This window comes from Sceloporus undulatus, chromosome 3 (assembly GCF_019175285.1).
Source record: "Sceloporus undulatus isolate JIND9_A2432 ecotype Alabama chromosome 3, SceUnd_v1.1, whole genome shotgun sequence".
NCBI classification, from domain to species: domain Eukaryota; kingdom Metazoa; phylum Chordata; class Lepidosauria; order Squamata; family Phrynosomatidae; genus Sceloporus; species Sceloporus undulatus.
The window spans coordinates 97,468,458-97,493,612 of record NC_056524.1 but is presented as its reverse complement, the minus strand read 5'-3'; the positions used below and the strand labels follow the sequence as shown (position 1 = coordinate 97,493,612).

At 41.4% G+C, this 25,155-nt stretch overlaps 2 protein-coding genes across 5 annotated transcripts in view; one reads left to right on the top strand and one right to left on the bottom strand.

The window, feature by feature from the left end:
• The first annotated feature begins 214 nt into the window (after positions 1–214).
• CHST7 (carbohydrate sulfotransferase 7) lies at positions 215–15,778 on the top strand. Its single transcript, XM_042456773.1, has 2 exons — positions 215–1,831; positions 15,098–15,778. Exons 1-2 carry the CDS (start codon positions 421–423, stop codon positions 15,100–15,102), a joined length of 1,416 nt encoding a protein of 471 aa, XP_042312707.1. The 5' UTR covers positions 215–420; the 3' UTR covers positions 15,103–15,778.
• A 2,719-nt stretch (positions 15,779–18,497) lies between these two features.
• The window catches only part of SLC9A7 (solute carrier family 9 member A7), a 66,424-nt gene continuing 59,766 nt past the window's right edge, over positions 18,498–25,155 (bottom strand). For all 4 annotated transcript variants that reach the window (XM_042456770.1, XM_042456771.1, XM_042456769.1 and 1 more), the window contains 3 exons: positions 24,196–24,278; positions 22,465–22,570; positions 18,498–20,427 (listed from right to left, as the gene is read on the bottom strand). In XM_042456770.1, the coding sequence (XP_042312704.1) occupies positions 20,185–20,427; positions 22,465–22,570; positions 24,196–24,278 (432 nt within the window). In that variant the 3' untranslated portion in view covers positions 18,498–20,184. The remainder of the gene's footprint in view (positions 20,428–22,464; positions 22,571–24,195; positions 24,279–25,155) is intronic.

Genomic DNA, 25,155 nt, shown 5'->3' with positions numbered 1-25,155 from the left:
CCAACTTGGGGAAAAGACAGGATAGATCTAGATATATATATTATTATTATCATCTGTATTTATATCCCGCCCTTCAGCCCTAAAGGCTCCCAGAGCGGCTTACAATGATTGTGCGCCGCCTTGGGTCCCGACTTTGGGAGAAAGGCGGGGTAAAGATAAATAAAATAACATAACATAAAAGAAAAGGACATATATATGTATACGTTTCCAAAGGCGTGCTGGGGCTCCTTTGGGCTGGCTGCCTTTGGCCGGCGAGGGGCGTGTTTGTGGGCCGGGATTCAAGGCGGCGAGAGAGAGAGAGAGAGAGCGAGAGAATCCGAAGCAGCCTCCTCAGGCTCGGCAGCAGCGGCCAGGCTGTGCTGGGCCCGGGGTCCCCCTCGGCTGCCTGTGGCCCCTGGAGGCCTTTCTGGAGGGTCCAGGATGAAGCGTGTCCGCTGGCCTGGTCGGGCCCTTCTTCATCTTCTTCCTCCCTCTCCTGCTCCTCCGCTGCTCCTCCGCTGCCTGGCGCTGCTGCTCTGCTGGGGGCTGCTGGGGCTGGGGCTGCTGGGGCTGCTAGGCTCCCCGAAGGGGCGGGCGGGGGAAAGGGCACCGTGCCCCAGCAGCAGCAGGGGCCTCCTGCTCCTCCCGGAGGGCCTGGGCCCCTGGGGCTGGGAAGAGGAGGCTGGGGCTGAGGGAGAGCGCTGGGGGGACGAGGGAAGGAAGCGGCGCCGGAGGCAGATCTACCTGCACGCCAGCTGGCGGACGGGCTCCTCCTTCGTCGGGGAGCTCTTCCAGCAGCACCCGGAGGTCTTCTACCTCTACGAGCCCATGTGGCACCTCTGGCAGGCCCTCTATCCAGGCGATGCCCTCAGCCTGCAGGGCGCCCTCCGGGACATGCTGCGCTCGCTCTTCCGCTGCGACTTCTCCGTCCTGGCCCTCTACTCCTCCGCCCCGCAGGGCCCCGAGGAGGAGCCGGGATCCCCGCTCTGGAGGGCGCCCAACCTGACCACCCGGAGCCTCTTCGGGTGGCGGACCAACAAGGTCATCTGCTCGGCCCCTCTCTGCCGGGACTCGCCCTTCTCCCGCAGCCGGGTGGCCTTGGTGGAGGGCGCGGCCTGCGAGCGGAGCTGCCCCCCGAGGGCCCTGGAGGAGCTGGAGGCCGAGTGCCGCAAGGCCCCCGTGGTGGTCATCAAGGACGTCCGCCTCCTGCAGCTGGCCGCCCTGGCCCCCCTCCTCCGCGACCCGGCCCTCGACCTCCGCGTGGTCCAGCTCTTCCGCGACCCCCGCGCCGTCCACAACTCCCGCCTCAAGGCCAAGCAGGCGCTGCTGCGGGAGAGCATCCAGGTCCTGCGCAGCAAAGACCGGCCCCGACGGCTCCCGCAGCCTCCTCTTCCCCATCATCATCCCCAGCCGCAGCCCCCTCGGGCGGAGGTCTTCCTGGGCTCGGCCCTGGAGGTGATCTGCCAAGGCTGGCTGCGGGACCTGCTCCTGGCCCGGCGGGGAGGGCCCCCGTGGCTCCGGCGCCGCTACACCCAGCTCCGCTACGAGGACCTGGTGCGGGACCCCCGAGGGCAGGCCCGCAGGCTGATGGCCTTCGCCGGGCTGCAGGCCCCCGAGGCCCTCCAGGACTTCGCCCTCCACATGGCCCGAGGGGAAGGGGGAGCCCAGTCTTCCGAGGCCGCCCCCAAGCCCTTCCTGCTCTCCCCCCGCGACGCCAGGCAAGGCCTCCACGCCTGGAGGGAGCGCCTCAGCCGGGCCCAGGTCCAGCAGGTCGAGAGGGACTGCCTGGGGCCCATGCGCATCCTCCGCTACCCCCTCAGCACCAGCCCCGACGCACCCGCACCCGACCCAGGTAGGCAGCCCCACGGCTCCCGTCGGCCCATTTGGTCCTCTCTCCAGCCGCCCGGAGTCTCCTCCCTTGCAGGTCTTTAAGCAGAGGCCGGAGGGCCCTCTTCCATTCAAAGGCCCAGCCGCGTTAGTCTCCAGAGTCAGGGCTGAGACTCGACGGAAGAAAGCCCTGGGCCGCAGCGAGAGGGTCCCTCCTAGGATGCTAGGAACACTTGCCTAGACCTCTGCAGGAATGATGCTCCAGCCAGGCCCCGCTTGAAGCTCCCTGGCTGCTCAGTGCTGGGGCAGAGCTGCAGGCGAAGGAGCCTCGTAGCCCCTCTGAGGCTGAGGGAAAGGAAGAAGCCGGGAGCAGGAGCTTCCCTGGGCACAAGTCTCCATGCATCTGAGGAAGTAGGCTCAAGTCTCATGTCACCAGCGATCTTTCGGACAGAGAGAGAGAGATCTAGAGGTCTGGGGGGGGAGGGGGGGGGAGGAGAGCAACCAGTCAGTTTGCTTTGGAATAGCAAAGGGGAAGGGAGGGAGGACAAGAATCAGTGTGGAAAGGGATCTTGGAGCTTAGTCTCCCAAGTGCTACAAGATCCCACTGCCTACTTTCTTCAGGAAATCCTATGCAAAGGGATCTTGGAGCACCTCTGAGAAAGAAAGAAAGAGTGTCAGCTTTCCTAGACTTGAGTCTCCCATGCATCCTGAGGGAGTAGGCTCATGGTACCAGCTGCTTTCTTTCCCTTAGTCCCCCAGGTCTTTTGTTGTTGTAATCCACCCTTGAGTCGATATCGACCCATGGTGACCCTGTAGATGAGACATCTCCAGAACTCCCTATGCTCCACTGCTCTGCTCAGGTCCTGCAAATTCATACCCATGACCTCTTTAATAGAGTCATCTAGCAGGTGGCCTTCCTCTCTTTCTGCTTTCCTCTACCTTTCCCAGCATTATTGTTTTTTCCAGTGAGTTATGCCCCCTCATGATGTGGCCAAAGTATGACAGCCTCAGTCTAGTCATCTAGGCTTCCAGGGAGATTTCTGGTTTGATCTGCTCTAGGACCCATTTCTCTGACTTCTTGGCTGTCTCAGCACTTTTCTTCAGCACCACATCTCAAATGAATTAATTCCCTTCCTGTTTGCTTTCTTAACATGGAGACTCTAGTCTATGAAAGCTCATGCTACCTGCTTCTTTCTTTCAGTTAGCTTCAAAGATGGTATAAGATGCCTTTCCATCCTGATTTTCCAGACTAACACAGCCACGTCTCCGATGTCTTTGGAAAAATCTCATTTTGCATTACAAATTCTCACCAGTGTGGCCATGATGGTCGTGGCAGTGGAGGTGTCCTAGGCACCGGCATTTCAAAAGTAAACTTTTTACTCACTCTGCCTGTAAATCACATCTGAGAAAAAAAAACCCTGCTTTCCTGTTTTGATAGAAAATAAGACATTCTTGCTTTGGTGCTTCCAAAAGTTACTTGTTTGATGAGAGGGATATGGTAGCCAGATCTTTCTCCTGAAGCAAGGTCCTCTGATGCTTGGATAAGCATGTTTCTAGTAAATGAGATGTGGTGCTTGAATGAATTTAGAAGAATGAAATGGACACATGGTTAGCCTGGTTCTGTCACTTTTGGCAGCTCAGCTGTCTGCTTTCCCATGAGCAGAGGCTGCCACATTAACACATATTTGCCTTAATGGACCAGCCTCCACTGACAAACCAGAATTAGTGATCCTGAATGTTTTATGATAATGGGGAAAAATACCACTAAGGTTTATCTGGAGATGCACTTGTACAGGTGTTCATTTAGCTGTGGCACTCTCTTTATACTCTTTATAAATGTGTATGGATTTACTGGGTGCAGACAGAAAGCTTTCCCTTGTGCATGGATGAATTCGTATGGTAAACCCTCTAGAAACATGTGGCTACAATGAAGTTTGAATTTAATAGAATGGCTTGCACATGAACACATGTACATGATATATATATAGGGGGGAGGAGAGAGGAAAAGAAATAGAGGCTTGGAAATGTTTCATTCATTTGTACAACTGCACAATATGATGAACCGAGAAACCAAGACAACCCTAGCTTGTTGCTTATGGGCAATGCTGCAGGAGTACCTAAACATAGCATGGAGCAAAGTTCTGTAATTTGTTTATCATGTCACTTGAAGGCAGATGCTTTCTCCTTTTTTCCAATGACTGGAGAATGCATCAAGGGTTGCTTTTTGGGGAATGGCGTTTCTTTTTTGAGAAAATAAAGAATCCAGAACAGAAAGCATTTGGACGACATGATAAACCATAGTTACATTATCTGCTTCCAGTGCAAGTGGAAGGAATCAAATTAGTATGCAGGAACACACAACTATATCCAAAACAAAGATTTCCACCATTACTTGGCTTATTATGTCATGTGAATTACTCTGTTGTATCAAGAGTCTTCATTAAATAAAGAAGTAATATGCTTCTGAAGAAGTTGAAAGCACTTTGAAGAACATGAAGATTTGAGAGTTAGGCTGATCTTGTTGGTTATTGAAATATGTGGCGGTGATTGGCTTATTTTCTTCGAAGAGGGGTGGATGGTCCATGCCTGGCTGGCTGGCATACAAACAAACCCAACTGTTTCCGGACAGTTTCAAATTAACCTTGGCCAGCTTGTGGATAAGCCTTTCTTATTTGAACTGTTACAGGCAACATTTGAACTGCTGGAGCTTTTGTAATGGATTTCAAAAGTTTAGTTTGGACATTTTAGTAAGCCTGCAGGAGGATATTCAAGGTTACAATCCCAGTTGTATGGATGCTAGAGAAACCAGAGCATGAACCTAAAATCAGGGATTATCTGGGATCAAGAATGAGCCTATATTTTAAAACCATTAGGGCAAAAGGCAGTTGAGAGAATGTTATTATTACTATCACTGCTGTAGAAATGAGTTTTGGAATCTCACAAATGTTTTTGGTTATTAATTTTATACTGTATTATGTTACAACGCAGAGACTTTCACAGCCCAATTCTATACATGTTTGCCCAGTAATCTGGAGCTATATATACACTTGAACATGAGCTCAGTGGGGCCTGTTTTTGATTATAGACATGTATAGTGAGGTCAGATCACATATGCCTTGATCAAGACAGCTTGCTCCATAGTTAATATGTTCAAAGAATGATTTCAGTAAAGCTTGCATTTATAATACACATCAATGTGTATTTGCTCAGAAGTAAGCCTCAGGTGGTAATTATATACCCATGAACAGGTACATCTCTGTAAATGAAATAGATGTGTTCATGGGCATTACTTCTTTAACAGAACATTGGGTTACAGAGGCAGCATTGACATGGAAAGGATAGGAATTAGTTCCTATACTAAAAAGAAGAACAATTCAATATGTTTCAGCAGACTTTTTATCCAAAACTAACAATATGCACAAGTGAAATGAAACAACCAGGTCAGGTAAGCTTTGCCTAAGTAAACAAAAACATTTTGTCCCTTGTAGAGATGACTAAAAGGCTTACTTCAAAATGCATCCAGAGATTAATTTTTCTTTTAACAGCCTCCACTTTTCATATGATTTTCATTTTGGTTTCCAGACTTACAAATCTATGCTTTTTAGCCATGCTGGGGATAGCTAGTGAAGTAGGCTCACTTTTTCTCTATTTTGCTACTCACGCATACTCACTGAGGGATTTTGAAGGCTGTTGCTGTGTTTGCCTTGCTTATTGTACACAAAGGTATAGTAGAATTATCTAGAATAGAATCTTTCTGTTTCTCAGCATAAGCTGTATTGAAAAATGGAATACAGAAATGCTGCTGCAACCTGACACTGAAACTTTGTTTCTCCACCCTCTTTTGCCATCTTCCCAATGCTGATGCTGCTAAAAGCTTCCAGCAAGACAGATGAGAGGGAGGAAAAGGGGGTCAAGACATAAAAAGGAGCTTTAGAGGCTCAGTTAACTGAGATATCTCTGTACTGAAATAAACCTTATTGAACCTTATTGAAAAGAAGGTTAAGAGGTGATATGATAGCCCTGTTTAAATATTTGAAAGGATGTCATATTGAGGAGGGAGCTAGCTTGTTTTCTGCTGCTCCAGAGAACAGGACCCGGAACAATGGATGCAAGCTACAGGAAAAGAGATTCCACCTGAACATTAGGAGGAACTTCCTGACAGTAAGGGCTGTTCGACAGTGGAATGCACTCCCTCGGAGGGTGATAGAGTCTCCTTCCTTGGAGGTCTTTAAACGGAGGCTGGATTTGGATTTCCTGCATGGCAGGAGGTTGGACTGGATGGCCCTAGTGGTCTCTTCCAACTCTATGATTCTATGAACTCACTGTGCTTTAATTCTGTGTAGATATGCCTAGGAATGCAGATATAATTACTCATATAACTCTATTAAATTTATGATCACTTAAAAAGATGAGCTGTGCTTAGTAGGCAGCTGGTTTTAAAAATGCTAACTATTTTTATTACTGATATTAAAAAATTTCAAGCGATAGGGACTAGCTTGGAAGATGTGTTCCTTCTTTTTAAAAATTCTGCTATTTCACTGACAGCTCTCATCTATCTTTTCACAAATGCATGCGTGGGCATATCCCTTTTCTACAGAACCCTTGTCTGACAGATATTGAGAAGTATCTTAACTCTTTCCAGGTCTTTTGGGCTGTTCACATCCTTTTGGAAAATGTGCATCTCTTCTCATCTACACAAATCACTTGCAGTTACCGAAATGGTGTGAGTTACAGGCAGATGTAGAATTCTGCCCTGAGGCTACATCTTCTTGAACATTTGCAAAGAGATACAGTACTTGGCAGCCTTTTGGCCTACTTTCTTCCTTTTCTTTAATCCATACCTGTGGGTTGTTAATCCACAGCTGCAGTACTTTCTGAAACCCTGGTGGCAGATTCAATTTTGCACTTTGAGAGTTGGACTATGACTCTGGAGACCAGGATTCAATTCTCAGCTGGGCCATGAAACCCACTGGGTGACCTTTGGCAAGTCTCATGCTCTCAGCCTTAGGGGAAGCCAGTGGCAAAGCTCCTCCTCTGAACAAATCTTGCCAAGAAAGCCCTGTGATAGCCTTGCCATAAATTGGAAATGACTTGAAGGCACCCAACTACAACAACAGTTTTAATATGCCTTAGAGTGGCTGTGGGCAAATGAACATCTATTTAGTTTAAAGGCAATCGTGGTCAGTCAAAACATTGGCCTACTGCTGATCAAAAGACTACTTTGGAAAACTGCCATTGATGGAGGTGGGAGGAACCTTTCCTTCCTTCCTTTTTATATTATAATAACATTTTGAATTTGTACCTTTTAGTTTCCCCTTCCTTGTGACACTACTATATTTGTATACAGTAGCCATAAGTAATATCTGGAAGAATTGGGTATTAGTAGTGGCCACTTTTATCATCCTTCAGCAGGAAGATTTTGATTTTCTTTCCTTCTTCTTCTTCCTCTTCCTCTTTTTTAAGGAGAAGCCCATTTATAAACTTGCAATTATACAAAGGGTAAGAAGGAGCTTTTGGGAAAAGCAATTACTGAAGGGGGATTATGGCAAGTAGCTGAAAGGACCCTATTTATCTGCTTGAAACAATAAATGCACTGTAAATCATTCAAGTGATAATTCTGGTGTGCTGAGAAAGAGAAAGCTTGCAAGATTGTCACAATACCACGGATGCCCAAGCCAACAGTGTTCCTGTATTGGAATTTGGTAGGTCCCCCCCCCCCCCAAAAAAAAAAAAAGCAAAATAGAATGGTTCACATGCAGCCTCCGCACTGACATAAGAACCTGAGAAGCTCAAATTCTCCAGGCATTCAGTGGTGACAGGAAATGAATGGTCTCAGTTTTTCCACATAAGGGCATTGTGCCATCAAGAATTTTCTTGTTTATTTGCAACATGCCTTGTTTGCTTGGAGAGCCAACTCCTTTTTTCAAGTGCCTAGAATGGCAATGTGGTGCCAAGAGACTGTTAGGTGGTGTCTTACAGGGTGATGTCAGGGGCTAAGAATACATTTGCAGTTAGAACTTCTAATGACCCCAGAGTTTAAGCAGAACCAGCCCCCTACAAGGGGAAAGAGGAACATTTTAAGAACAGCTACAGGGAAATTTCATAACATCCGAAAGACTTGGACCTGCAAAGTCTTTCCTTGTTGAGATAAAAGGATTGCAAGGCAAATGATATTTCTGTACACAAGTGTCAACACTCCAGAGTCTTAGAAGTCTAGATAGGCGCCAAAAGTAGGGCTTTTTTTTTACTGCTCAGTGTGAAATTTTGTCCAGTATGTTTTCATTGCCTGAAATGTTTTGAAGTAACCACCAGCAAAAGAAACATTTTGAAAACAAGAGCAATTCAAACCATCTTCAGACATGCCAGTATGGGGAGAATCTGGTTTTCAGAGTTAAACAGCGAATCTGGTTTTCAGAGTTGAAACAGCAGGATACATTAGTACTGGGATCCCAACTTGGGCAGTGGGCATATTTGCACTTTTTAAATTTTATTTTTATTTTAAAAATAAATATAGCCCCAAAGTCCAGTTCTTTACTTTGCAACATGCTGTCTTCCAGGTTTAATACAATGATGATGGTGATAGTTGATAATAAGTCTAACAAAAGACACACTGGAAAGGTTATAGAACATTTCCTAAGACAGCAAAATGGAAATAATAGGTACAATACTGGTGATACCAGCATTAGCAGAATGTGCTGCTTTTGACATTACTGATGCTACTTGCAGGAGTGCAGTTCTTATACCTATGTAGATTCACATGTAGCAACAGTTGCATGATGACAATCTCTAAAGTTCATCATCATATCCACATTCACTGATGAGTAACAACATCATTCTTGGCAAATAATGCATGAAAATATTAACGGGAATGAGAGTTCCTGATGGCACAGTCCCATACATGTTATTGTTTTTCTGTGCCTTCTGACTTATGGCCACTCTAAGGCAAACCTATCATGGGGGTTTCTTGGCAAGATTTGTCACAGGGGGGTTCCCTTTGCCTCTCTCTACGGCTGAGAGAGGATGACTTGCCCAAGGTCACTCAATGGGTTTGCATGGTGGAGCAGGGATTCGAAGCCTGGTCTGTGTCCAAGATCAACACTTAAACCACTACACCATGCTGTCTATACATGTCTATGCAGTTGTAAGTCACACTGTCTTAAACCATTGCATTACTGATTGCTGCTGGAATCATAGAGGTAAAGATGTAGAGGATACATTAGCTCTGTTGCTGCATCCTGACCATTTGTGCAATATTTGTAAAGTGGTGGAACTGTTCTGAAATCACACCAGCTGGATCTCTGAAATCCATAACCAAGAAGCCAAAACAAAATCCCCAATCCAGTTGTCTTTGAAATGCCTGGTGTTGATTGGCACCACCAATAGCTGAAGTGGTTTAGCACCTTCTTAAATAAAATAAAAAAAATGGGGGGAAGAACAAATTAACTTTCATGTGGCTCTTCCCAAAATAAGCAAAATAAGTGGTCAGGCTGCATGAAGAATGGGGAGACCAATGACTTCACATGTTCCTTAGTTTGCTGGTATGTACTCCTTTTGTTTTGATTGGGAAGCCAGGCTCAACTGAATCCCAAAATGGGCCTCCAGTGAAGATCTAAACTGGTGCTGGTTTATAGTGGAAAACAGACTAATTTGGATATGTAGATCCCAGGTTGTTCATTGCTTCAAAGAGTGAAACTAGTGCTTTGTCTTCTGCCTGCCAACAAACTGGAAGCCAGCAGAGAGCTTTAATTACTGTAGTAATATATTCCTGATGGGCGATTCCAGTTAACTTGGCAGCTGTGTTCTGCATGAGATTATGTTTTTGAGCAAAGACAGCCCTATGTATCATGCCAGGCTGAATGTTAGCAAAGCATGAATACTGTAGTAGGGGAGAATTCCTTTCTGGGAGAAATGACCAGCATATTTAGTTTTACTATGTATTTAACACACAAAGTATCTGGCAGTTGTGTAGCAGCTTTTTGCCATTATCATTGCATTCTTCAAGTATAAAGAAATGGCTGTTTGATATTTTAAAAGCCACTTGGGAGTTCATTGAATTGCAACATAGAAATACAAGCCTTGAAAGCTGACATACAGTTTTCCTAATGGAAATGATTTGGGGAAGCTGGCATGCATACTCCAATGTTCAGTGTGTTGGCCAAATGCTACTTGCCATGGGTTTTGGTGGAATCTTTACTGTATGTCTCTTTTCTAAGAGCAAAGACTTGACACAGTGAGTACATATGAAGTAAGTGAAAATATCTTTGTTGTGCTGTTGTTGTGTGCCTTCAAGTCGTTTCTGACCTATGGTGACCCTAAGTCAAACCCATCACATGGCTTTCTGACGCTGAGAGAGTGTGCCTCGCCCAAGGTCACCCAGTGGGTTTCTGTGGCTGAGTGGGGATTCGAACCCTAGTCTCCGGAGTAGCTATTCATTATGATGCAATCCAGGGAATAATTTATCATCTGTAGTTGCAGTGAGCTTAGTAGAACTTCACCTTGAACAGGTTTTTATTGAAATGAGACTAGTCTTGAGCACTTCTTCATCATTCAATTCTGGAATCTGCATTTGGTAATGTAGCATGTAATACTTTTGATACATTGAAAACACAATGAAAAATAGCCAGTTCATTGGGAAATAATTTAAAAGCATGTAAAGTCGAAGGCTTTCATGGCCGGCATCCATAGTTTTTTGTGGGTTTTTCGGGCTATGTGACCATGTTGTAGCAGAGTTTCTTTCTGACGTTTCGCCAGTTTCTGTGGCTGGCATCTTCAGAGAATGCTTTGCCTGGAAAAAGTTGGGTGTATATATACTGTGTGAGCCTGGGAATGCAGGAGTGATTTGCATGTGTATTGTTCTGTGCTGATGGCAGTCCTCAGGCTGGGAGGCTAATGCAAAAGCGGATTAATGTCTGCTAATTGGTGATCATTATCTGCTGGGAAAGCCCCTGACTCTGAATGGTTTCCCATTTGCATTTGCTGAGTCCTTATTTTGCTATTCCTCAGGACTGGTTTAAGGGTTTCCTTTTTTCTGTTGAAATTGTCCAGGTGTTTGTGGATTTCAATGGCTTCCCTGTGCATCCCGACATGGTAGTAGTTGGCATGGTCCAGAACTTCAATATTTTCAAACAGTATTTTATGCCCAGGATGGTTTGTGGCATGTTCTGCTACTGCTGATTATTTTGGCTGGCCCAGTCTGCAGTGCCTCTCGTGTTCCTTGATTCTTGTTTGCACACTGCGTTTGGTGGTCCCTATGTAGACTTGTCCACAGATGCATGTCCTGGGTGCTGAGTCTTTCTCATAAAGGCTTTTGTTGAGAAAACAGACTAAATATGCCAAACAGATACTGGGCAATGAAGAGTGAAATTGACAGAACATCTGTCTGAGACATTGGCAGTGGTACTATAGCTAAAGCTTGGTAGCAAAGTATAGAGGGAGGCATGGTAAACCCCTTTCTGAATATTTATTACCATGGAAAACCTAGTGAGCTAAAGTGGATAAGAATTGGACATGAGTGCCAAAAGATTCATATTTATCATCCTGTATCATATAAATGTGCATTTGACACAGTCTCTTTGCTGATCTGAAAGAAATGTGCTGTGTCTTGTGACCTTGTCTTCACAACACATTAGTCTGATTAACCTCTTGTCAATGAGAAAGGCTAGCAAAGGTATTTAGCACAAGGAAAGCACTGGAGCATTAAGCTCTGACAGTGACCTAGATTACCGCCCAACAGAACTGAGAGTGTACATTTCACTGGTTGTGTAGCTAAAAATACATTAAACATCCTGTCTCTGCCACACACCTGTGCAGACTTCTATTGTGTTGTTTCCACCACTACAATCAGTACGATTATTGGCCTCCATCTGAAAGCTGATTGTCTGATCGCCATGCATATAAATAAACATTAGTGTGTGTGGCTGTTAGCCATTTATCTGGGACTAAGTCCTATTGAATTCACAAGGGCTTTCAGGAGATGTGTGGAGAATAGCACTGGAAAACAAAGCTGAAAGCAGCCAGTGAAATATTTGGCTACAGATCCATTCTTGAGATGACAGTGTCTTTGGTGGAAGATAACCTCTTCTCTTCCATGTATACATAAATTCCTGTTTATTTTGATTCTATTATAAATAATGCAAAGAAATGTTTGCCCCTGCTGTCTCATTGCAAAAGGAAGTCCTACCTTCATTCCAATCCAATATGAAGCTTTTCAAATTGACAGAGTGGAGCTGCTTTAACAGGGGCATAATATGGTCTCTGTAATCTGCCCCAGTTAAATGTTTGGCTGCAGCTCTTTGGGCCAGCTGAAGTTTGCAAACACTCTTCAAAGGCAGCCCCAAGTAGGGTGTGTTACAGTAGTCCAAGTGGGATGTAACTGAGATCCAAAGACAGGCAGTCACTCAGTGGCCTACTCTGTATGCAGATGGACATCCCTGCAATGTCCAGGGAAGGGTGACCAGTTTGGAACTAGTGACTGTTAGTCATTGTCAACCACACTGGGCTAGATGAGCCAATGGTCTGACTCAATATAAGGCAATTTCCTAATGTTCTCTAATAGTATTGTTCTCTAATGTTTCTTCACACCTTCCTCTTCTTGCTCCTGTTCAAGATGAACTTATGTGAACCCATTTCTTTATTGGAAACTGACAGAGCTATCTACATATGCTTTGCAAGATTAATGTGAAATACAGTACCCAACATAACTGCTATGAAATAAATTTTTAAAAGCATTTTGCCTTTAATGTAGTGTGTGACCTGGAAAAAATGAAGAAGGCTTACCTGTAATGCATAATTTAAAGAATTTATTTGTGCCTCAATAACCATAGACTAGAATCAGACATGTTTTCCTGAAGTATGGTTTCCATCTGAAATAGTTTCACTGAACTAAATTTAAGTATCACCCTTTTCACTATTGATCAAACTAAGGCCTGTTACAGACTGCCAAAATAAAGCTGCTTCGGGTCTCTTTGGAGGCATGCTATTTAAATGATGCATGGGTCCTAAGAATCCAGAAGCTGCACCAAAGCTGCACTCCAGTGCTTAGGAATGGAGTGTGGCTTTGGCGCAACCTCCGGACTCTTAAGACCCATACATCATTTAAATAGCATACCTCCAAAGAGACCCGAAGCAGCTTTATTTTGGCAGTCTGTAACAGGCCTAAGTCAAATATTTAAATCTTTAGTGTTAAATTACCTACTGTTCTATGTTATTTCCTTAATATTTGTTTTCACAGTACAGAATTTCATGAAACGGAAGGCTAAGAAAACCGTTGCATTTAATTAAGAACTTTTCTTAATGCCCGTTTCTCAGATAACAAGATAAGTGTGCACAGGCCCTTGTCTTACCCCATTTCATTGTAGGAAGCATGAAACCTTTGTAGGAGGCAGTGATCAGCTTGCTTAAAGACAGGAACTATATAGAAAGGAGTGATCCAACATTAGTGAACAGAGGTAAAAAGGCAGTCACGCTGTTCGGAAATGCTTCTTGGTTAAAGATGTAAACTTGTTTTAATACGTCCTACTCAGTTGAAATCTTTCTAGTCGTGTTTCTAGACCAGTGTTAGACAGTTTAAGTTAGCCTTCCTAACTTTAACAGTGTAATAAAAATTAAAGGTACTTTATCTCAAGCAGTTGTGATCAAAGAGAAAATAGTAGCTGTTCAAGCTAATTTATTAGGAAAGCTTAACAAAATGTTGCTTGTTGGAAACAAGTTTCTTTTGTTGACCAGTGTTAGGCCTCTTTCATAAGTTAAGTTAGTTTTTGCTTTATTTTAGCTGCCTGTTGTGTGGAGGAATTTTGTCCCAGTCACATCTTCCACTGTAAAAAGGTTGGAAAACATATGGCTCCTCAGATATAAGTCCAACAGACATCTGGAAGGCTACAGATTAATCCAATATTAGAGACTAGGACATCTCATAGTTGGGGTCAGCTAAGGACTAGGCTATGTTAGGATAAAGCTGAATCTGTGTTCCTGTAGGATAAGTCTTTCTTTTTCCCCATGGTTTAGGAAAAGAGCAGATACAGAAAATTAGATTACTCTGACTTCTTTGTGGCCTTCTTTTTTATGACCACTAGCCTTTTTTCACTGAAGAACTTTTAAATTACCAAGGGGGGGGGGGGGGAGGCAAATTCTCAGATGGCAAAGTCTTATGTCGGCATTTACACAACACTTATGATATATACAGTAATGTGGGGAGGGTTTTTTTATCATTGCATTTGGATAAAGGATTTCTTGGGGGTGTTTCCCCATGATATTATCATAATTATTCTTATACAATATGGGGAGGCCCTAGAATAAAATTGGTGAGAGGCATTGCTCAGGGGCTCTATTACACAATTCTGTGGTTTGCAGTATTTGCCCATCAGGGCTTCCAAAATGGGCCACAATGGCAATTAGTTTTCTTGCTGATACAACAGCAGATACTATTTTTGTTTCACTTTCTAACTATGTTTGCTTCAAGAAAAAGGGAATTATAAAATGTGAAAGTACATCATTTATGTAAAGGCTTATGGTTTGTGAGTGAGTGGCTGCAGTACAGGCATTTAAGCACTGTGCACCAGGGCACCTGTTGAAAGAGTGGAAAGAGACGAAGGCTACATGATAGATTGATGAACTAAAGAGTGTGTGGCTTTTTAATAAAGAGATCATGAGTATGAGTTTGCAGAAGTTGGGCAGAGCAGTAGAGGACAGGGATCTTGGAGGTGTCTCATCAGCAGGGTTGCCATGAGTTGAGATTTATGTGAAGGCAGTTAACAACAACAAAACAGTTATTAGTGGTATTTGTGATAAAATGGGAAACAAGAAACAAATATGCTGCAAAAGAAATATCCATTCTGGGCCTACCAAAAAAAAGTGGTGGGGGAAGGGGGAGAAAGAACTACAGCAGCTATTTCCTTTTGTTCAAACTATGTTTCTGCTTATAATGTAAAATTCATTTGCCTATTGAGATGTAATGCAGTTTAGTCATAAGAGAACAAGATGGCTGACTAAAGGAGCTTTTTTATCTTGTTGTTGCAGTTGTGTTCCTTCAAGTAATTTCTGACTTACAGCAGCCCTAAGGTGACTCCGTCATGGGGTTTTCTGGGGCTGCAAGTGTGTGACTCACCCATGACCAGCCCAGTGGGTTTCCATAGCTGAGTGGGGAATCAAACCCTGATCTCCAGATTCATAGTCCAAAGCTCAACCCACTACACCATACTGGCTCCTTGTTAATATAATGCTCCTTTATTGGCAAAATAAATTCATTCACCTAGTTGAAGTCTAAAGTCTAATCCTTTTCTCCTTACTTTTACAGGTTAATTGGCAAGCAGCTAACGTGTGACAGAGAAAATGGAAGAGGAACTATGCATTCCACAGACACTGGAACCATCAGTGAATTGCAACGTCTACTGTAGGTTCTGCACGGCAGAATGAATACTGACTAGCTTTAAGGAAATGGATTTCACTGTAAAAATTACTTCCCCAAATGCACATGATAAATTGTAACAGTGGGGACCCACCAGTGATATGCTTTATCTCCCAGCTTCATTTTGCCAGTGTATGGTCAGTTTTAATTACTGGTGCTTCTGAGCAGACTTATTTTTTATGTACATCTCATAGAAGATTTCAACAGAGTATCTAGATTGAGATCCAGCATTCCGCCTAGAGAAGGTATTGAAATGACAGTAGCTTTTAAGTCATTCCAACTTCACATCGTTTTACTTTTTTAAAAGTTTGTCCTTCATTTTTTCCTTTCCTTTGATTTTCTCCTTTTTCTAATAAGTTTACAAGCAAAAAAGAAAATGGATACCACTAATGGGAACCAATAAGTGAAGAACAATGATGATTTGAAAGCAAGACACAGATTTTTATTGTTTTCTATGGGCTCTTTTCAAAATAAACATTTAGACTGTGACTGAACTGCCAAAACAGAATTTCATTTCTCATGAAATTTATATTTGACCTTAAAAAATAAAGTGACTATTGGTGCTAAGAATTCAGACATTATAGTGATTGTTCTAGGATCATATATGTAAAAGAATGTCATTAGTATTGTACAGGAATGGACAGCAGGGGGGATTAATTATGTTTAAAATAATCATGAATGAACCATGTTAACTTTTACATATCTAGACTAACAGACATACTGAAGTTAGAAAGACAATCGTGCAAATCTAGAGGACAAGACTATTGTTGTGCCATTCCTCATTCTGCCAATCTGCGGAGCAGGGTTTTATTTTTTAGCAATTTTTTTAGAACTTGAAATTTATTTATAGAAACTAATATTGTAAATTATGTGCATTATGTAAGAAAAAATATGTTAATACATTGGCTGGAATCCTATTGGGACATTACAGCAGGCTAATTATTATATGCTAGCATAAAAACAGTTGCACAAGCAATTGTGCTTTCTCACGGGTTCCATAATTGAGAAAGTGTAACCATTCATAGCTGGACACAGTTTAACAACACTGGCATATATTTATATACTTTGCTAAATGTCTTTAGGATCTTTGCCAATAGTTTTGCATGCTATGGGTTTCCAGGGTAAAAAAAAGTAACCTCTGCTACAGAGGGGTGGATGTGTCTTCACACTTTATCCAGTTATATTTTATTGCAAGAGTGATGAGACAAGATTTACCAAGCAGATTAGTCTAGGGCATATCAGGTGAGCGGCATCTAGACACCTAACTGTGGCTCTAGCCTTTCCCTTGATTCTCAGCACACTGAAAAGCTGCTAGTTGCCACTGTTTTTAAAGTCCAATATTATTGCTGTGGTAAACACAAGTCAAGCTATTCCTCTGTTATGAGAGGCACAGGACACAGAGAGAGAGATGGAACTTGAGTTACAGCACCATTTCGTGAATATTGATGAAGAACAACTTTGTTCAATAGACCTTAAAAAGCAAGTGTGCTTAGGATTGCAATCCTTACTTGCTTTTCTTCATGTGTGATGGATATGAAGTAAGCCTTTATTTCTGTAATTAAAAAAAGAGGGACCTTTAATCCATTTGATAAGACTGGATGAAGGAGTGCCTGTTCTAATGCTCAGTGAACACCAAGCTCACCAGCTAAATATACATTTTAAAAATCAGAACACTGTAGTATCTTATTGCTGTCCTGAGTCACATAAGAGTTTCTGAACACATTCTCAACATACTAAGCTTTCATCTTCATAGTGAATTAGAGATTTTTCTTCGTGTGCTTATAGTCTTCAGCATTAGAGAGTATACCTCTCTGCTGTAGCTGGTTTCTCTGGTAGGCCACATAGTAGGTACATTGGTCAAACTGTCAAAGGAGAACCATGGAAATGTAAGTTCAAAACTCCAGTAATGAAGCTTGCTAGTAACCACAGGTTGGGGGTGATGAATTTAACCAATCCCAAGAGGATTATTGGAATAAAAACAGAACAAGGAGAAAAGCCATGGATAAGGCAGGCTAAAATGGTAATAAATCATACACATTCTTCCATTGCTATCTAACAGAGTAGTAGGAGAAAAGTTTGATGTATGACTGATGTTTCTGTCATTAGAATGTCTACTTTGACCTTCATGAGTTAACACTAGTTAGCTGTTAACTTTTCAAAATTTCCTAACATACATAGATTTTAAATCTTCAAATCTTAACCAACATAAAAGCTCCTATACCAGTATCATCTCGTGGAGAGGAGAATTTGGTTCAACTCCCTTTCAAATTGAAACACAAAGGAGGAGGGAGTCATTCAGGGGTTTTCATACAGACAAGATTCATGCAAAGCTTAGTGTAATTGTACTGCTTAAAGAAAAAACCTCAAGGATGCATGTGGATGCAAAAATAGAAAAAGTTTGCAGGAAACTTTTCAGATGTGAGAAAAACAGGCTGAATATTAAAAGTGGGCTTTTGAACAGACAATAGAAGATAGGTTTGATGCAGTCTGGCCTTTGCAAATTGCTGTTTTGTTGTGGTCAGAACATTTTTCAATGGTTTAAATATGTACAGTGTGATAAGGCAGACTTTAAGAGGATCTGTTGTCTTGATGTGTGAATATAATTCTTGATGATCTATTACTATTTTTAGGATTAGTCAAACTGAAAGTAGCTACAATTGTGCATATTAGTATTTAAAGTTCATAAAATTGTCCCATTTTATGAACTCTGGCTTCTAATGTATAAAAAAAAAAGCCAGTGTAACAATTACAGTATTCATCTTGCATTGTCAGCAACAGAGGATCTATTAAACCATTAAAATCTTTGCCTTACTTAACTGCAACCTGTGAGGGACAAAATATACAATTAATCAGACTAGTAGAGTACTGACCAAAAGCTTCTAAGACATCATTCCCATTTAAGGGATAGCTGGTATCAGGCTTTCAAAAAGTATAGCAGAAAGCCCACAAAAATTAGTAAGATGGACTACCTTTTTTTTTGGGTAAAAACATGAATAAACTATCCATGCTGATATGATGAACTGACATCCCTGATGAGGTGTTTGACTATTAAAATGTATTCCTGTTATCCTGCAGAACATGTGTTGCATGTGCTCCTCCTGATGGGACTTGCAGCCATCCTGATGGTGGAGTACAAGTCCCATCAGCCGAGCCAATAGTGAAGAATTGCGCAAGCTTTGGTTATAACAGAGCAAGCTGAGGTGAAGTGAGTAAGCTGTGCTTTTAATGTTCTTTTAAAAATATTTGTGACCACTTTTGTCAATTGAACATCAGTAAGGATAAACACAAATTTAAAAAAAAACAGAAGAGGAAATGATGAACTTTATTACATAGGTTGGTTCAAGTTTTTTTCTTCTTCACAGACAAGATTAAAATAAAGTTTAAAAATGGTGTCATGGAATGAAGGAAAGTATGAGAAAGAACATTTTTTTATTTTTTCTAAGCATCTCTGTCATATTTAAATTACAGGGCAGTTAGTTTAAAAAGAATGACCCATTAAAAGACAAAACATTACATTGTTTATAAACCTGCTTTCAGCAGCCCAAATAGTTGATGAGAAAAGCAGTAGAAAGCTACCTGATTGCATCATGGAAAATCAGTCATCCACAATTAGGGCTGCATGTGGCATGTTTGTAACTAAGCATCCCTGATGCCTAGACCATGAGTGGGGAAGCCGTGCCTCTCCAGAGGTTGAGGAACCACTACTCTCATCATCCCTCACCAATGAACAGATTGCTGGGACTTAAAAGAGTCCCAACAGTATCTGGAGGACCACAGATTTCCCAGCTCTGCCCTAGGAAAAATCTTCCCTTTTCAGATTATAGCATGGTACTCCTTTATTACAGAAAAGGCACCGCACCATTTTTAAACATCAGGATCATAGTGCAATATTCCACTAACACACATACACACACGTACACACAGACTTTCTAACAGAAAGAAAAACATTTTTTGTTGTTCTGATACAAGCATCCAATTAAGCATTACATTTATCATAAACTCGTCCTCTGGAATTAAAGGTAACAGTTTAAGTCCAAACACACTACAGGAACCTGAAGCAGATTCCACCAATACCTCTTGTGCAACTGATAAGTCAGCAACTGCATTGCAATCACTCAATACTGTCTTCGCAACTGTAGGCGAGGAAAGGAAGGTCATTCGAAAACTGTGACAGGATGACTAACGATTTCCTCTAGGTAATTTTAAGAGTTTAACTATCAGACTCAAATTTATTAGGGGCATGAGGCTGAAAAGGTAAATTTTGGACAGCACACAGATGGACTTTGAGATACAGTTTTAAGACACAGAAATTCTGAATAAATTGTCCAGAGGTTGTCCTTTCTTTCCCCTTTTAGACACATAAATACAAAACTTTGCTAATATATTTCTTTTTATATCGCCTTGGAATTACATGGAGCATGGTGGAGGGCTTTCAATAACAAGTCCCCAAAAATGTTTCTGATAATGTGGCCACTATATATAATGTCCTCTTTTGCATCTGCATTTTTCAAGTATATGTCAAACATTGCACCTTTATCACTGATGTCTAACATCAACTGCAGAATTCTCCCATGTTTCCAGGCTTTTGCTGGTTCTGAATTACCTTAGCCACTTCAGCTAATAATTCCAGCCATTAATTATCATTAATATCCCCATACATCTCATCAGCTGAGTGGAGCAGCAGAACAAAATGATTATAACATGCTGCTTTTAATTTCAAGTAGGTAATTTGTTTTTTAAGCAAGAGCCTGACCATTTTTTTGCTTGTTTGGCTTAGACACTGCCAGCATCTTGAGCATTTTTTAAAAAAAGAAAAAGAGATTGGGATGAGGGGAGGGCATCTTCAGACTTAATAAAACCACCTGTACAAGAGATGTTAAATCGACTTGTCGACCTCCTTCACTGACAGTAAGGCCAGTAAATGTCTTGGCTACTTGGGCAGTGGGCCTATTGCTACATTTTTATCAAGCAAGTCATCATGCATCCAGTGGAAATACTAGCCGAGTGCCTCTGCTCATCACCTCAGGTGCTTCTGTTCCCAGATCACGCTCCAAAGCCTCTTCTGAGTTACTTTTTGTTTTCCTGCCATCAAGGCTGGTAATAGCAGTGTGTGAGCCAGACGATCCATTAGCAGTTATTGTCGTGTCTCCATATGTCAGTGTCAGGTCACTGTCATTCAGGATAAAGTCAGAATCTTCGTCTCTAAGCTGCTCCTGGTTCTGAAAAATGTTCAAGGTATTTTTTTAACAAGAGAGATGTCAAATATTTACTGAAATGGTTATTCTTATTCAAAGTGAAATTACTTAAAAGATAAAACCAAACATGCTACAGAATGTTATACAGACAACAGTATACAGCATAATGACTGGAATCTGGTACAGAACTAGACCTCTTAAAATCCATTAACTTCAGCAGGGTTTAGCCAATCTGGGCAAAGCTGTTTACGTGGAAAAAAAGTCACTCTTGCTGGAGGGAACAATGTTCAGAAAGAAGTTAACAGGTCTAGGTTTGTGTATGTATATTTGTGTTTGTCTGCACTAATTCCTCTGTGTGTAGATGTGCATGAGGCTCCAAGTCACCTGTTGACCTATGCTGACCCCATTAATATCGTAGTGTTTCTTCTGGCAAGGAATATTCAGAGGTGTTTTTGGCAGTTCCTTCCTCTGTAATGTAGCTTACAACATCTCTATTCATTGACGGTCTCTCATCTAAGTACTAACCAGGGCTGACTACTTAGTTTGCACATTCAGACAGGATCTGGTGCCTGCAAGGTATTAAGATGCCTTTTATTTGGGCCAAGTGAGTGAGTTAAGAGAAGTCTGGTTAAATTAATGTCCAGGGGCCTTTTCACACTTCTAGTTGCCAGAGTAAAAACTGGAGTGCTCCTGAACCTTTAATTGTATTGATGAGGGTGTTGCTTGTTACCTTCTTGCATGACAAGCAATACTTGCTGAAATACTCTCTTTTACATAATTGTTAAATGTACAGGAGCTGTTTCCATTTTTCATTCTTGCAACTTCCATTCAACCACACAATAACAGTGCTTTGAACTGCTATGGTAAAATACTATGGAATCCTGGGGTTTGTAGCTGAGGGAGGGGTACATAAAACTCTCAGCCAGAGAGCTTCTCTGGTGCCTCACCAAATTACAAACTCCAGGATTTCACTGGATATAACTACGACAGTTAAAGTGAAATCATAGTGCTCTAACTGTATGGTGTGAAAGAGGCCCAGGAGATGAGATTTCATGTACTGGGAATTTCTGTGTTAAAAAAAGTAATTGAACAAGGAAAACAATATTGTGCAAGATACCTCACTCACCAAGAAGCTTATCCTGCTGTCATCCCTTCTTTCATGAATAAACAGTGTTACATTTGAAAGGGTTAATAATCAAAGAATATTATTCATGGCTAGTCTGTTATTATATATACCCTTATTAAATTAGCAGTGTCATATCAGAACTGGCACTGAAGATACCAATAATTTGTTTTAATACTGAAATTCCTCAAAATAAGAAAGAGCTGCAGTACAATCAAGTGCTAAAAATCTTGTACTTAACAGGATGTTAAATTCATGCATATCGTTTCCAGATGTAATAAGAAACTCATGCATATTAGGTATTCTCATAATCCATGTGCATTCCAGGTGCATTTGTGGATGTCCTAAACATTTTCCCAACATCATTTCTATGAAGTCACTATTTTGAAAATATAAAACATAATTGTGACTTTGTTATCAGAGGGATCCTTTAGAGCTGCTTTTTGTAACCATTTCCTAATGTCTCATTCTGTGCTATCACATACAATATTCAAAAGTATCTCCTGAAGATAGAAAAAGCAATAGCAAGTACATTTCTATACTGCTTATCAGTGAACTAAGCACTCCCTAAGCTGTTTACAATGCGTAAGCTAATTGCCCCAAAAAGCTGGGTACTCATTTTAGTGTACTACAGAAGGATGCAAAGTTGAGTGGACTTTGGAGCCCCTGGGATCGAACTCACAATCCTATGACTCTTAATATGGACCACTGATGAATCTGTAGTTTAGGAAGAGGGAATAGCTGTTCCTATTCACAACTGCACTCAGTCTTGAAATATGCTTCCTACTTAAACTTCAGAAGATGTTATTTGCACAATACAGTTACAACTGCAATGTAACTGGGATATTAACCATTCTTCATTCTTACACACATTCTTCATGCCAAGGAAAATCTCAGTGTTAATGTAAGAGTTTCATAGGCAGCAAAAGTACACTTACCTCATAAACCTGGGGAGTAGTCAAGCAACGTGCTATTAATCCACACCAACTGGGGAGAGTTGTAGTTAGTGGAGGACCACTGTGTGTGAGAATAGGCTTGAGGTAGCTTTACCATACCATTAAGGAAAAAAATTGAGCAGTGAAATGTAATTGCTTTAAACCTCCGCAAAATTCTTGTGCAGTATTTTTAGGGGCTTTAAACCAATCTGCATCTCCATACAGAAAATAGCTGGAAATCAGCCCTGCAATACTTTCTCCACATCTCCATTTTCGGCATTCTAAATATCAACAAGATCTATCTGAGAAGGGACAGCGAGGATACTTAAAGAAAACAGGGAGGGTAAGGGGGGGGGAGAGAAACAGAAACAGTGGATTACGTATCTCAGCTGTTGCAACACAAATATTTTACCAGTATCTTGCATGAAAAGGGACTCCTTCTATCCATATGCCTATACCAGTTAGTTGCAAAGGACTATTTTGTTTCTATACTCTCCCAGTGACACAATTATTAACAAGTGGATACAGTCCAATTAGTGTGGCTTGACAGCCTGCACTCAAGATCTTAGAATACATATACAGTACAATTAATAATAAAGTCACAGCAGGCATGTGTGATCAAAATTAAGTGAAGTTAAACATTAAAAGATTAATAATTAAGACATGAGAAAGTCAATAATTCAGGATAGAGGTGCCTAGTTGAACATTTTTAGAGCATTACATAGTTAGGCAGAGAACTACAAGAGATGAATCAGATGTTGCAATTTAGTTTGACAAAACTTGATCTTTTAAAGCTGATTTTGTGAAATATCTAGAGGTCGCCAAAAAATCTGAGAATATTGGATATTTAGTAGTCACTGAAAGAAAGTTATACACAACAGGAGGAGAGTAGTCAAACATCATTTTCTGAGGCAGCAAGTCCAAATGAGAGAACCTAACCAATAAGTTTTGAATTTTATAATAAAGAAATATTAATATCAAATAAAAAGGGTATGAAAAAAATCTCAGAAGCTACAGGGCCAATAGTCTGCTATAATGTTAAGTCTTGCCTGTTTGACCAATCAAAGTGACAGATATTTTTAAAAACATATTTAAGAACATCTACACTATTTGTCATCACCTTCCCTGAAGTCCAAAGTATTTCAAGTAGAATTTGGAAAGTCATATGATGTCAAAAGAAATCAATCTCTTTTCTTAATGCTGAGTTTTGTCAATTTTCCAGTAGAATTTTCTTAGGATTTCTCAAAGTTGGAAATGTTTACATATAGGATTGCAACAACAACATAAATTTAATTTGCATAGCAAAAACAAAAAAGACTGGCTAGGATCAGCAGAGCGTGGGTTGTGTAGTCAGGTCCAAAACACATTGCAGAAATAATCTAGTTTTGAGGCCACTTTAACTGCCCTGGCAGTTAAGGAATCCTGGGAACTGTAGTTCTGTGAGGCATTCAGCCTTCTCTGTCAGAGAGAGCTCTGGTGCCACAACAAACTACAATTCCCGAGGTTCACTATTACTGAGCCAGGGTAGTTAAATGGCCATTTTAGCATACTGACACTAGATTGGCCAGTTGTGAGCTAAGACTATAAATACTGATTTCATCTGGTTATTGCTTTTGCAGAATGTTTTGGTTGCACACTTTTATCCAAAAAACAAAACAAAAACAGTGAAAGAGTTGGCAACTCCTCTTTGGCAATTAGCTCTTGCACAAAACTGTATCATCTTGGAAAGGATACTTGTGGTCAAAACTATACCACAGCCTGAAGATCCAGACACTTTCCTTCTTTGTGCGGTTCCTTCTTTCAGCATCTGGACCATCCTGAGATGTACCGGGGGGGAACCACACACACACAAACAAACAAACAAGAAAGAGGTGAACAATTGTCTTCTGGTGAAGCAGGGTCTTGGGCTTTGCATAGTACTACTGAATTATGCAACCATTTGGTAATAGCAAATTCAAACTGGAGACATTTCAGATTATAGTCCTCAATCTTTTTGGCAGCAAGATATCACAACAATGGCCTTTACAAAGGATAAACATCTGCTCTTCTATCAAATATCATATATGTCAATCAATGCAAGTGGAGGAAGTATTTGCACGTATGTTACAACAATCTGTGACATAGGTATCAAGCTAGAATTCTGCCTCCTATGCAATTCAGACATCTCTCTAGAGGGTTTTTTTTCCACTAAGAAAAAAAGTGGGAATCAAATATGCAGTTCTGATTGTCTAAGATGATTATAGATCTGCAATATGTATGATTGAATTTCTTTCCTGAGATGGAATTGAGCAGAGAGGTTTTGTGAATAGTTGGAAGAAGCTTAGATGATTCAGTTAGGTAATTGCAAGCAAAAGGAAGGATTCCTCAAAGGTTATATGAGGAGGAGGTAATGCCATGTTTCAACACAAGCTCTCTTTACTTTGACACATGGGAACTGGGAGGAATCACCTTACATTTAGTTTCTATCTTCAGCTATAAAGTGAATCAGAAATACATAACAAAATGCAATTAATATGGTCATATTATAAAATTTCTCTGGGTCCTAAAACATTTGCAGCATGGAGGGAACATAGGCTCCACCCAGGATTTTCCAATTTCTCACAGCTGATTATTTTTTCATTTCTTTTCTTCTGCCCTGGAAACCATTGGAAGTTGAAATGGTTGACTCCAACTCTCCAGTTTACTTAAGGAGCC